Source organism: Zingiber officinale, chromosome 4A (genome assembly GCF_018446385.1).
Source record: "Zingiber officinale cultivar Zhangliang chromosome 4A, Zo_v1.1, whole genome shotgun sequence".
Classification (NCBI taxonomy): domain Eukaryota; kingdom Viridiplantae; phylum Streptophyta; class Magnoliopsida; order Zingiberales; family Zingiberaceae; genus Zingiber; species Zingiber officinale.
This window is the reverse complement of record NC_055992.1, coordinates 140490063-140503236: the sequence shown is the minus strand read 5'-3', so window position 1 is coordinate 140503236 and position 13174 is coordinate 140490063. Positions and strand designations below refer to the sequence as shown.

General features: G+C 36.6%; 2 protein-coding genes across 2 annotated transcripts; both read right to left on the bottom strand.

The window, feature by feature from the left end:
* Nucleotides 1-503: 503 nt before the first annotated feature.
* Nucleotides 504-3092, bottom strand: LOC121971496 (photosystem I chlorophyll a/b-binding protein 6, chloroplastic-like). Its single transcript, XM_042522795.1, has 5 exons — nucleotides 2904-3092; nucleotides 2672-2833; nucleotides 2563-2600; nucleotides 1965-2479; nucleotides 504-767 (listed from the first exon to the last, which is right to left on the bottom strand). The coding sequence occupies exons 1-5, from the start codon at nucleotides 3053-3055 to the stop codon at nucleotides 750-752; spliced, it is 885 nt and encodes a 294-aa protein (XP_042378729.1). The 5' UTR covers nucleotides 3056-3092; the 3' UTR covers nucleotides 504-749.
* Nucleotides 3093-8885: 5793 nt separating this feature from the next.
* On the bottom strand, nucleotides 8886-12968 carry LOC121971495 (RINT1-like protein MAG2L). Its single transcript, XM_042522794.1, has 4 exons — nucleotides 12571-12968; nucleotides 12408-12491; nucleotides 11316-11434; nucleotides 8886-11157 (listed from the first exon to the last, which is right to left on the bottom strand). Exons 1-4 carry the CDS (start codon nucleotides 12851-12853, stop codon nucleotides 9166-9168), a joined length of 2478 nt encoding a protein of 825 aa, XP_042378728.1. The 5' UTR covers nucleotides 12854-12968; the 3' UTR covers nucleotides 8886-9165.
* Nucleotides 12969-13174: the final 206 nt, after the last annotated feature.

Sequence of the window (13174 nt, the reverse complement as noted above, 5' to 3'; positions counted from 1 at the left end):
GCTAACCCAATATTTCCCCTAGAATTCATCATTTTACTAACCTACCTATTTGAATTTTCTGGAGTTAATGATATTGTTGCTATATGCTCATGAAATATGTTAATAACAACCTCTTTGTAAAGGCTACTTCCAAGGACTCACACATTAGCTAGTTGGACTTCTATTATCAGACTTAAATACTATGGAAGTTTGGGGTTCTAAAATCTCGAGTCTTTTGGTTTTTCTCTCTTATGTGTGTCTAGTGGTGGAAAAACTCCCAAGGACGAATTTAAGATGATACTATTGTTGTATGAGTCTAGTGGTGGAAACTAAATGATGCTCAACCTTATGTGGCTCAGAAGGCATTGGTACAAGTTCAATATTTTCAACAACAGTATTGACCAGAAGCTAAGCGAAGTTGGTCACACGTGTGGAGAGATATGATATATGTGCTTCAAGTTTGTTTTGATTTTCTGCATTCTATATGTATAGAAAATCCTTTGAACATGAATAAATGTTGGATATGAAGGAGCAAAAGTATGACTATGCTTCATATGTTTAGTATTATATAGAGCAATATCGTTCTTTGATTTGTGACCAGACAATGGCATAAAGATGGAGCATTTCCAAGAGATCAATCAGCTCATGTGAGTAATTCCAAGGAAATCTCACAGGCATTTCCTATACTGGCTCGAATATATCGTATAGAATCAGACCTTTTTCCCTCAGGAGATCAAGTATTCAGTCACTGAGTTGCCCATAAAAGGATGTCAAAGAGATGTGAATGCCTGCGCACACAAGATAAAGTGGTGAGAACTGAGCAGTCATTTTCGACAAAAATATAAATGCTTTTCTAAAACATAGACGGATGTCACAACTGTGAGATGCTGAGAGAAAGAATTCAACAACAAATAAGTTGCACGAGCATACTTTGATAGATTGGACTTCACAAGTTGTGTAACATGTTGAATTCTTTATATACTAGTGCCGTGCAACACTAAGACATTCTACCTTGTAAGATGCTAAGTGTAACTCAAACAGGCAAAGGACTTAAAAAAAAACTAGGGAGGCTAAGGTACTGCTAAATGATTTACAATACATACAAACGTGAATGATCTACAAACAAATAGAGTTAATCTATTTATAGTATTTAACCTAAGAATAAATGGCTAAGATCTAAAGAATCCTACTGTGGAGATTAAGTCTCAATTTCTAATGAAGAATTCTAGGCACTCCCCTACTATACTTATGTAGAGTTTTCTATAAGATTAGAGAAGCTTGGGGTATTCTAGAAAATCTCGAATGATAGAGATGAAGTTTGGAATGCTCTGGAACCTGCTAGAGATTACGGCCAGCTCAATGGTATGCAATTGTGTGTTTCTTGCTTATATAGCAGGATGAATGGCATTAAGAGAAACAATTCAACACGAAATAAGTAGCACAAGCAATATATATAGACATAGGAAGATATACTTGGATTGGACTTCACAATTCTTTAGATACTAGCACCGTGCGACACTCAGACGTTCTTCCTTGTAAGACATTAAGTAAGCCTAAGTCAAATAACCAAAGGACTCAGAAAAGCTTGAGAGGGTAAGGTATCGTTTAATGATAGTTGGACACAAACTTGAATGATCTACAAATGAAGGGGCTAGCCTATTTACAATACTCAACCTAAGAATGAGTGACTAAGCTCTAAGGAATTCTATGGTGGAGATTTAAGTCTCTAGAACATTATTAAAGGTATTTCTAATGGAGAATTCTAGACACCCTTCTACTACACTCGACACTCGTGCGGAGTATTCTACAAGATTAGAGAAGCTTAGGGGATTCCGGAAAATCCCAAAATGAGAGAGATGCAGTTTGGAACACTCCAGATGCAACTGTGACATATGGATATGGCTCGATGGTCTGAAATTGTGTGTTCTTGCTTATTTAGCAGGATGAATGGCATTAAGTAGTAGATAAAGGCACTAATGAATTACCGAGAAGATGTTGCAATGACCAGGATCAGCAATGTGAGCCATGAGATTCTCCAGGGGCCCTTCCCCAGTATAAATGGCTTGGAACCAGAAGCCCACGAAAGCCAGCATTGCCAATCTGCCATTCTTAATTTCCTTAGTCCTCAGCACCATCACCGGCTCCGGCGACCCGCGCCCCCACATCATAAAATCAAACCACAGTCCACCGGGATATCCCACATCAGGTTTCGGATTCTTCCGGTTCGGGTACTTGGGTTCGATGTCGACGCAGCCAGGATTGAGGTAGTCAGCCCACCTTCTCCCCTCAGCCCACCCCATCAGAACCATTTGGACCGCAAACAATGTCCATGAATCAGCAAAGTACTGCTGCGCCCCAGCATCATACCACGAGAAGTTATCGATAAACCCCAGCTTCTCGAGGCACTCGGGGATGAGAATGCCGGCCACCGCCAGCATTGCCCACCGGCTGTGCATCAGTTCAGCCTGCGCAAACCACCGGAGCAGTTCAGGGTCCGATCCTGCAAATCTCGAAGACACTCCTAACTTCTTTCAGTAACTGAGGCATTTCACCAAACACATGCACGACAAGGACTACACTCACCCAGTCCAAGAGGATCAAAACCGAAGTCCCCCGGCAAACTACAACAATTCGACACGTAAATCACGATCAGTGTTCCAAACGCTATGAGGTCGAAGCAGTTGGAGGTTACCTTCCATCGAGCCACTCAGGAGGCGAGCTCCCGGGGAACCATAGAGGTCTATCCGGGGGCAGAGGCTGGCAGACGCTGGACACTCCTTTAGTGGCTCGCAGACGAGTGGGCGGCCTTGAATTGCTGCTATTCGACCCCGATGCGCCGTGGGGAAGCTCTACCCTGCCATTGATTATGTAAAGCAAGCAAGGAATGAGAGTAAAGAAGGGAAGGATGAAGTGGTGCTCTGAACCTGGCCTTGGGATTGCAGAGTGCGAAGGAAGAAATTGGCAGTGCCATGGATAAGCGAGACTCAACAAGACTTGTGCACTTTCTTTCCAGTGCCATAGGAGCTTGGGGCTGAGCTTTATCGAGGCCCATGGTGATATGGGTATGGCAGGACATGGCTTGCCTGTTTGCCAATGACCGGTCGACGTGTGTTGAGGAAAGGGTGCTGAGAGATAGGGTGACAATTTGAGGAGACACTTCTCGTTTTTTATCACGGTAAAATATTCAAGTTGTTGTTCAGTATCCATTATTCAAATTCTAACTATAAGATATTTATAAAAAATTTTCTTTTAAACAAAAGACATAATCAAAATATACTAGATTTTTGAGTTGACCACTGCGTGCACTTTCTAATTTATCCTTGTAATCAGGGGGTAATTTCTGTAGGATCGGATCGATCATCCCAAGAATAATCAATGAGATTAACTTAAATTATCAATTTTTTTAACCTGATTAAAAGATATTTAATTTGTATTTAAAGTTATTGAATTCGATCTGAAGTTAAATATGTTTAATATATTTTTCATAAGCTTAATTTGAATTAAAATTCGAATCATTTTAGGCTATCGTTCAATAATTCAAATGTAACTCAAGTTAACAACCAAAATTATTTACAGTTTTACACTTCAAATCAAATTCAAATATTATATATAGTTTCAAGTTAAAATTTGAATAACAATATTTTACACTATTCGATTTCATTCAATTGGTTACCAAATTAGATTTATTAAAATCAAACTCATTTAGAAAATTTCAACCAATTGAACTGATCCATTTTTACTTATTAAAATTGAACAAACTGATTTTAAAAAATAATAATTCAAATTAATTGATTTTTAAAATATTAAAATTTTTTAATAAAAACTTAATCAATTTAATAAAAAAATCATAATATATTTTTATTTTTTATTATTTAATAAAAAAATCAATTTAAATGATTTTAAAAATTCAAAACTGATTTGATTTAACTAAAATAACCCATAGTTGTTTTTTAAAAAAAAAAACTAAACTTCAAAGTAAATCTAACCGAATTAGTCTGATTGGAATAATTAAATTGAAATTTTGTTACCCGATTCAAGTGGTATGATGTTGTTGTTTGTGTTTTTTCTTGGTGATTATAGTTTTATTGTTAATTGCAATACTTTCTTCTCGTAAATAGAATAAGTGCAATATCTTTATTTTTTTTTTTGATAAAAGGATAATATAGCCCGATAATATTGATGGCCATGATGAATGCAAATCCTTGTTTATTAAAGTTTCCATTTTATTTTAACTTTCTTAGATAATTTATAATATTATTTAAATAATCTAAATCCTATAAAATTTTATATTATTTTAATATATTTTCATTTAATGTAATAATTAAGCAAAAATGAAGTAGATGTAAACTAATATCTTAATTTCTTCTTTACATTTCATCATCTAATGTTATATTTTTAAAAGCATGACTTTTTATAGATAATTTAATTTTTGTAGAATTAATTAACAACAATTTTTTTTATTGATTCAAAGTAATAAAGCAGAAATTATAAGGAAAAAATTATAAGAACTTTTTTTTAAATGTCAAAAAAATATTTTTTAAAAACATCAAAAAAAAAGATGTCTCATCAAAATACCATAAATGAGATTGATTGTGCAATTAGTTAGCATGTTTAGAATTATATATCTAGGGTAAAAAACTACTCTCATACTTCAACATATCCATTATAAACTAATTTCATAATTTATCTTCCTACTACCTATGAACCAAGTACAGCATCATAAACCAGGTTAAAAGTTTAGATTGATCCTCTGAACTCAAGAATGTCTTTAGTTTAGTAAGGAAAAAGTATATTATACTTTAAGGGAATCCATCTTTAAAATGTTTAAAATGATTCAATGAAGCAGAAGCAATTTTGCTAGTGAGATGAAAAAAAAGTAAATGATGATATCGATCCCCTCATTGTCAGCGTCACAGTAAAATAAAGGGAAATAAATCACGATACCAATCCCTCATCGTCGGCCCATAGCAAAATAAAAAGAGGTAAATTACAATACCGAACAACCTCTTATGTGAGAGGGCATTTAAAACTCAAGGGAATTAACTTCGTGAAAATCGACTATAGCCCAATGAAACAACTCTATCCTCTCAAGGCGTGTTGAGAATCATTCAATTTGAATAAAAGATAATATCGTTCACCTCAAGCGATTTAGTATTGTCAGCCCCTAATAAGATATAGATAGATAAATCATGGGAGACATTTTATCCTAGTACAATAACTTTTACAAGAAAAAAATCAGATATCCAATAAGACATTTTATACTCATTAAAAATCGATCCTAAAATTTATTAGAGTAAATACTTATACAATTATCAACGACACCAACCCGGTGAACGATTTAGAATAATTCAAGGTAAAAGGTTTTAGAGTGACTTATATTAAGAAAACTTGAGACGAACCTTGCCAAGTACCTATCTTGGTAAAGATAAAAGGTAAAATATTTTACCTTACTCCGGGAGGTTGTATTTGAATTGTAATTAAAGTGAAATACTCATTTTAGGAATATCTCAAAGTTGAGTTTTGAACTTATATTCTAGGGAGAGAGATCCACTTTTGACTAACATCAGCCATTTCAATTTTGTATTTAACCAAATAGAATAAAAGTTTAAACCTGGGTATATAATGTTGTAGAAAATATGAAAATAAAACTTCCCTTAGGTCATTAGAAAAAACAGGGTTGAATTATTACAGGATAAGGGAAAATAAATAAATCCAATTAATCTGACTAGCCCTGATGATCGGTGCGACTCTATAGAATTTTTTCATCAATCATCAGGATAAATTAAAAAATACTTACGACGGACGATCAAGAAGTCCAACATCCTTCAATTGCGTGTCCCATTTGGAAGAAAAATCCTATAAATTCATCATAAATGGAGATCGAACCACGAGTACCTAGCCCCGAAGGCACAGGATAAAGAAAAAGAGAAGTAAACATAGGACTTAATTTTTCGGAGGATATACCTTTCACTTAAGGATTCATAATCAAGGTCCACGAATCAAGGTCCGTCAACGATTAGACGTATAGAATTAAAAAATCTACATTTATTATCAAATTCATTACTGTCAATCTTCAAGTTCAAATTTCACCCTTTAAATCCTTGCCGAAGTCATTTTACTATGTTTAATAATTTTTATTTTTTATAGTATTTAATTTTTTTAGTATTTATGATATTAAGGGGTCGAGAATTATCTATCTTATTTTATTAATTTCTATTTATTATGAAATTTCCTTTGGTGGTAATGTTCATTTCCTTTTTTACATTATTGAAATTGAGATAAAATTTAATTAGCTCTCCAGCGTCAAAAGGATATAAGCAAAATCACCTAGGACAAGAATCTAAAAGAAAATCATCCCAACTAGCTTTGGCACTTGACTAATCACAATCTAAATTGGCAGAATTAGAAATATGATAACCACAGTGATACAAGGCAACCAATGGTGGCAAATGATGAAATTCGTTATCCCAACAGTCTTATACGATCAGTCCACGATTATCTATAAGAAAGTAAATTGAAAAATTATAATTAATCATTGCGAAAAGGACTTTTTCCCCTTGATTTTACCGGGATTCAAAACAGGGCAGCCAAGATTACACATGATGGGATGAAGATAAATCTATATATCTAAGGCACGTTATTATAGCTTCCAGCTACCAAAGCCAATACAGATGACTGATCCATATTATTAGTTTCAAAAATTTACCATTTAACTTACCACGTATGCTGGAACATCCAATGGCAAAATATTGTCAACTTAGGAGTACAGAAAATCGAACGGAAGACGCAACTAGCAAGAAGAACGGTACAAGAGAGAGCCGACGGACTCGGTGCGTCTGAGGGACGAGACACTGCGAAAGAATACGCCGGCGGACGAGAATGAAGCGTGCGATATTTCCGAGGAATGAGAAGCCAGAGCGGAAGATTGCTCAAAGAGCAAGAGACGCAGCTAGCGAGAAGGTCGGCACAAAAGAGAGCTGACGGGCTCGGTACGTCCGAAGGATGAGGCGCTGCGGAAGAGTACACCGACGGGCAAGAAGGAAACGTGCGATGTTTCCGAAGGACGAGAAGCCGAAGCGGAAGATTGCTCGAGGAGCAAGAGACGTAGCTGGCGAAAAGGTTGGCACAGAAGAGAGTCGATGGACTCGGTGCGTCCGAGAGACGAAGAGCTACGGATGAGTACGCTGGCGGACGAGAAGGAAGCACGCGACGATTCCGAGGGACGAGAAGCCGGAGCGAAAGTCTGCTATAAATATAACTTTGGTCTAAAAAGCTCAACAAGACAAGCAATTCTGATTACAACACTTGTATACTTTCATTATTAGTTTAGCTTCTTATTTTTCTGTGCTTGAATGTTGTAAGAAGTTTCTCCGCCTGAAAGGAGATATATATTGTGATTCATTCTCCTTGGATTAACAACCTCTCCGATTGTAACCAAGTAAACTCTTGTGTCTCTTCTTTTAGTTTATTACTCTTATTTATTTATGCAAGTGTTAGTTTAAGAAGTCCAAGAAGGATTTGCTTTTAATTTTTTGTAGGGTTATTCAACACATCCCCTCTTGCCGGCCTCTAGAGGGACCAACAATATGCTTACCCGAGCGCTCCACACTCGAGCGTCCCACACGATCAATTCCACTATCATTTGTAGAGAGATAAATGATTAGAGATGACAATGGGTCGAGTTTAAATCTGACATCGTATTAAACCTATCCCGTTCGGGGCGGATTTAAACCCAGTCAAACGAGTTACGGTGCGAGTTTAAATCCGTTGACCGGGTTTAGATGCGGGTTCTGGGCGGATTACGGATTTTAATGAACCCACCCCGTATTATTATTATTATTATTATTATATATAGCTTAGCGGGTTGGTAGGTCCAACCTGACCCGAACTAATCAAATTTTGAGCGGAGCGGGTTGAAAAAGTAGGCAGGACGGGTTCAGATTCAGGTTTATTTTTTTTTCTGACGGGACGGGTTCTAGGATTGGCCAAACCCGGCCCGAACCCAACCCGAATCCACCCCATTGTCATCCCTATAAATGATGAATGACTTTGTCTCTAAACAGTGACCATTGTAGGAGGACAGGAACCTGACAAGCATTTCACTGTTAGAAATTGATCTCCAGACCTCTTGATGATAATACCCAATGCAATGACCATTTGCCCATCTCGTGAGGACCACTGGCCATTTAATTATATAGTAAAAACCTCACTAACTCATATATTTAGTATAATACAGTTGATCATATGTCATTAGGTATTGTTGGGTCTTGTCTTCAAACTTGTACTAGAATTCAAATAACTAATTTCATGGTTTCGATTATTTTTCATTTAATATTTTGATGTGCAGTTAAAGATTGTTATATCAAACATATTTGACACCTTTTTCATCATGAACACTCACTTAATGATTTAGGTCCACACATGTCAAAACTTGCCATGCCTGAGCAAAAGTGGTGCAATCTTAATAGCTCGACTTATTTTTATCTTGTAATGTTTACATCAAGTTTTTTTCTTTTGAAACTATTTGTTACCTATTACCTATAACATTTCAGGAAACCTAAATATATGAATAGTTTTCATGCCAATTTCATTCTATGAACCGAAGGAGACTCTTATTCCTATCTTTCCATTTACTAAGAAGAGGTAAGGAGACATTAAATCCATCTCCAACATAATGAGCTGTGCACAGTTTGGTGCAGTCATTTTCAAATCCTATGCTCGGAAAGACATTTGTTAACCTTGATAAATATAGGAGACATCTTTGCTTAATGTAAAGGATAACTATACGACAGGAAGGCCTAAATACCCATCATCTCATGATTGAACTCGGTCGCTACTTTCCAATAAGATTCCACATGTGACCCAAACATAATAATTAGAAACAAACCCAATTTTATGGAATTGTGCACAACAACCAAAACAATTAAAAAAACGAAAAAAAAAAAAAAACTCAAAAGTAGGAATCGGTTAGTACCTTGTTCATTCTTGTAGTTGGTTTCCAGGAAATTGATATTCTTTTATGCAGCTTCATGCAAATGAACTTCCACGATTAGCATATGCCTGTGTGTGAGCATTTGATATCTACATCTTGAAGGATGGCATGTAACAGTTGCGAAAAAAAACAATTGAAAGATAATCTAAGTCAAAACGGATATTGACACGTATTTTTTAGCCTCCAATTTAGAATCAGAAAGTCTTCTTTCTCAATATCGTTTTAGCTTGATCTATATTTACATGAAACACTCCTTTGCTCTGCAAGAACAATTCCTTTCTCTTACCATTTTCTGGCACCATATTGAGCACATTTGCCACATCCTTTTTGTCTAGGGTCAGCAGCTTCATAGATTCATGCACGCGCAGAAAGAAAGATTCAGGCTTAGAACAAAATGCACTGAAAATCTGAATGAGTGCTCTCATATCATATTTGTACTGATTCACTCCTATATCAGTAAACTTAACAACGCTGAGAGTGATGCTATTGAAAATGAAGTGGTCAAGCCCATCAGCAATGCTTCTCCACAGGTCTAGAAAATCCATAGAATTAAGATTCAGCCTCAAGACATAGAGGTGGTCTTTCAGCATGTCTAATGCTCGTACAAAACTTGATGATATGCATAGACTCTGCTCATCCACAACCAATTCCTGCAGATCAAGTTGCTCTCTTCCCCACTGTTCAATGTAATCAATATAATCCCGACAGAGATCATCAAACTGCAGTAAAATAGAGGACATTGCCATCTCAAGAAAATCAGTATCAAGCTTAATTAAGCGCATGGTTTCATCTTTTAAGAAGGAACCAGTTTGATCTTCATTCTTGGGATCACATTGACTCATCTCCAAGAACCTAAAATCTTCACTCCACTGTCTAAGAACAGACACAAGATATCGAGCAGCATTTATGGAACCAGCCAATCGTAGCATAGCATCAACATCCATATTGGCACCATATGATCCTCCATTATGACAACGTTGAACCAAGATATAAAAAAAATTATTTAAGAATACTATCATAGAAGACCTGATGAACTGAACTTTCATCATCTTCGTTGGCAGAAGAAAAGCCCTCTCTACCATATTCCATGCAATTTTAACTACAGAATCAGCAATAGGAGGTGCTTTGAAATCTTCAGTGTTTGAAAGAAGGAACAACTCAGCTTCTTCCAACTGGGAGAGAGCTTGCTGATGAGTACTGATAGACCAACTTTTTTGACTTTCCAACTCAGGATTTAGTTTCTCATTCGCATCATCGAGCTCTATTTCAGCCCATATATGAAGCCAATCTGAATGTTCTACAAAAACTGAGAAAATTGATAATGACAAAGACATTCCTTGAAGCTCAAGAAATGATTCCACACATGGCATTCCTGAAATTGCAAGCGCTCGCATTCTCTTATCAAAAGTAATCATAAGGTCAACTAGGTGAAGCCATGATGCATCTGCCAACAAGATTCCATCTCTAATTTCATATCTCTCAACAAGAACAGGAAAAGCTTCTTTCTCTAGATAGTCTATAAGAATTTTAACCATTGCTGCTACCCAAGCTTCTCTAACACTAGAACCCATACATCTTGCTTTATCTACTAAAGGTTGCAAAACATGATCTACTCCATCCATAAAATCCCGAGTTATTTTGTAAACAAGAGCAAAGATAAACTTTGGTTGATTAGACCATCTGTGAAAATGATGCTCCATTCTTGAAGCAATTGGGTGCACTAATTCATCTACTGACCAAAGACCACTGCCAAGGTGAGAAGATCTAGAAAAATCACTGCAATTTGTACATTTGTACCTTTGATAGTATTCTAGAGGATTTAATTTTCGCTCTTCTCGTTGAATGAACAGTTGTTGCAAAGTGCATAGTATGAGAAAACTTTGAGAATACACATCTTTCTTTTCTCCGTGCATCAGAGAAAGGGGGTTTGGAGTTTCATAGGATTTCTCCTTCTCTACATTAGAAGATGACAGGGATGGTGGCCATCCAAGTGAGGCAAGTATAGCGCGATGATCTGACAAAGCCTGTGGCTTCAAAATTGCTAAAGCCTTCTCTACTCTAGAATCAACTGTCATCATAAGATGAGCCCATTGTGGCCTTTGACTTGAAATAAATCCTAATTTATCCTCAATTGAAGTTACAGTTTTAACAGCATTCAGCAGCTTTTCATGCTTCTCTGCCATGTCCTGCAACTTAAAGATGAGAATACAAAGAATTAACTCTATCTTGACGAACAAGATAAATTCAAACATTATTATTCACTAGTTGCTGCATGAAGTAATGCACACTTAAACAGTTTGAGAGATAAGGAAATGAAAACACATGGTGCTTGTTGTACACCTACTATAGGAGTTGATGCCCTTCCAAGGTTTGAAAATGAAAAATCTCCTCTAGCCTGGCTGATTATAGCTACTGATGTATCTTCCAGCTCACCCACAAGAGCTTCCAACTGGAGAGACAATTCTGCAAAAGTAGGAGGCATATTTATATAATAGGAAAATGGAATGTCATGATGAACTCAAGTGCTCAACTAACGTCACACCACACTACGGTCCTCAACAACTTCAAAAAGAAGTTTCACAAGTCTAAATTACTCTGTAATATCAGAACTTATTGTTCCTATAAATTATCAAAACTCGATACTACTCAGCATAGATCAACATTGTATCCTTCTAGATGGTCTTCTTTTTTTCATCTCCTTCCACCTTCACCTCTAAGTCTCCACTAGCGTCATACGTCGAAACATCAACACAATACCAAAGCAGTTTCATTCCAATCAAAGTCCAAAACTCTAGCACGACTCAAGATTTTGAGACTTGATCCATGCTCAAGACTTTCCCTGTTCAACTTTCCTCCAAACAAAACTAAGTTTCACTTATCCATAAAAGTTTTAAAATCTAAAAAAATGCTCAGTCTGATCATATATTTAGTGAAATACAAAAAAAACTTACTAATTAACAGAACTAGAAATGTTAGCAGTTCAGGGAAAGTGTGGGCACTTTTTAGTAAGATTCACACTTGAACCGCTGATAACCAAGATCAGTGACAATCTAGACTGGGAAAGAATCTTGAAGCCACAAAAAAGTAATGCAAAAGGATATAAGGATTCATAACTATGGAAATAACATAGCTGAGTAAAAAACTAGTATTCATTCCTCATGATAGTGTATTACAGAATAACTTTATCACATTGATGCAGGGATTCATGTGATTGTTTACAGGCATAAAACAAATAAAAAAAATTACCTAAATAATGCATTACCTCATAATTCTAGAGAAAAATCAGGATAAGTAAGAATTCTTTCTTAATCAATTAATACAAGTTTCATAGTTTTTTATACAGTATTTAGTCATCATTTTAGGTAAATCATCCCTTTGAGAACACAAAAAATCAACGCAGTAATTCAATTTCTTGATTGAATTAGTCAAACCTTACCAGCGTAGAGGCGAATCGTCTCGATACAAGAGACTTCCTTCACAATTAATGGTATGTCCACCTCTAGCATCCTCCTAGATGAAGCTAAATCCAAAACCCACATCAACAAGGCTCCTAGAAAAAGTAAACGACGGAATCAAGATCAAGGTTTAGAGCATCAAACCTGGAATGGAATAAGGGATGAAACCATCGCCCTGGCGTAGAATTATTTTCGTCTCTTGGGAGCGGGAGACCCACGCGGAAGCGACAGAGGACAGTTTGTCCCCTAGGAGAGTACGCAAGTCCAGATCGAGGTCGCGGCATTCCCGATCGAGCAGGTCGGAGAGGGAGGGGAGCTTCCGGAGGTCGGCCGGGGTCGCAAAATGACCGTCGAGAAAACGCAGAAGGAAATGAGTAAGAGGAGTGGAGGAGGAATAGGAGACGGCGGCCGGCGGCAGCGCCGCCATGAAAGCAGCAAGCGCAAAGGAATTTGTAGCTAAAGCTGCAGTCGCATCGAAGGCGAAAAACGGCTTGGACGAATGAGACGGAAGACGATCGAGACGGAAAGAGGACAGTAGCTTGTCAAAGAAGTGTTGTATAAAATAGGACAATTTACCAAACTGCGTACGTGCTAGTGTATTTATCAAAAAAACGTATCATCATTTTGTATTTATCAAAAGGTACATATAAATGATATGTAATATCCAATATACCCCTCTCGTCAATGTCCTCTATTCAGTCGTCATTTCTCAGACATCCGAACTACTTTTTGACTTTGATTTAAAAAA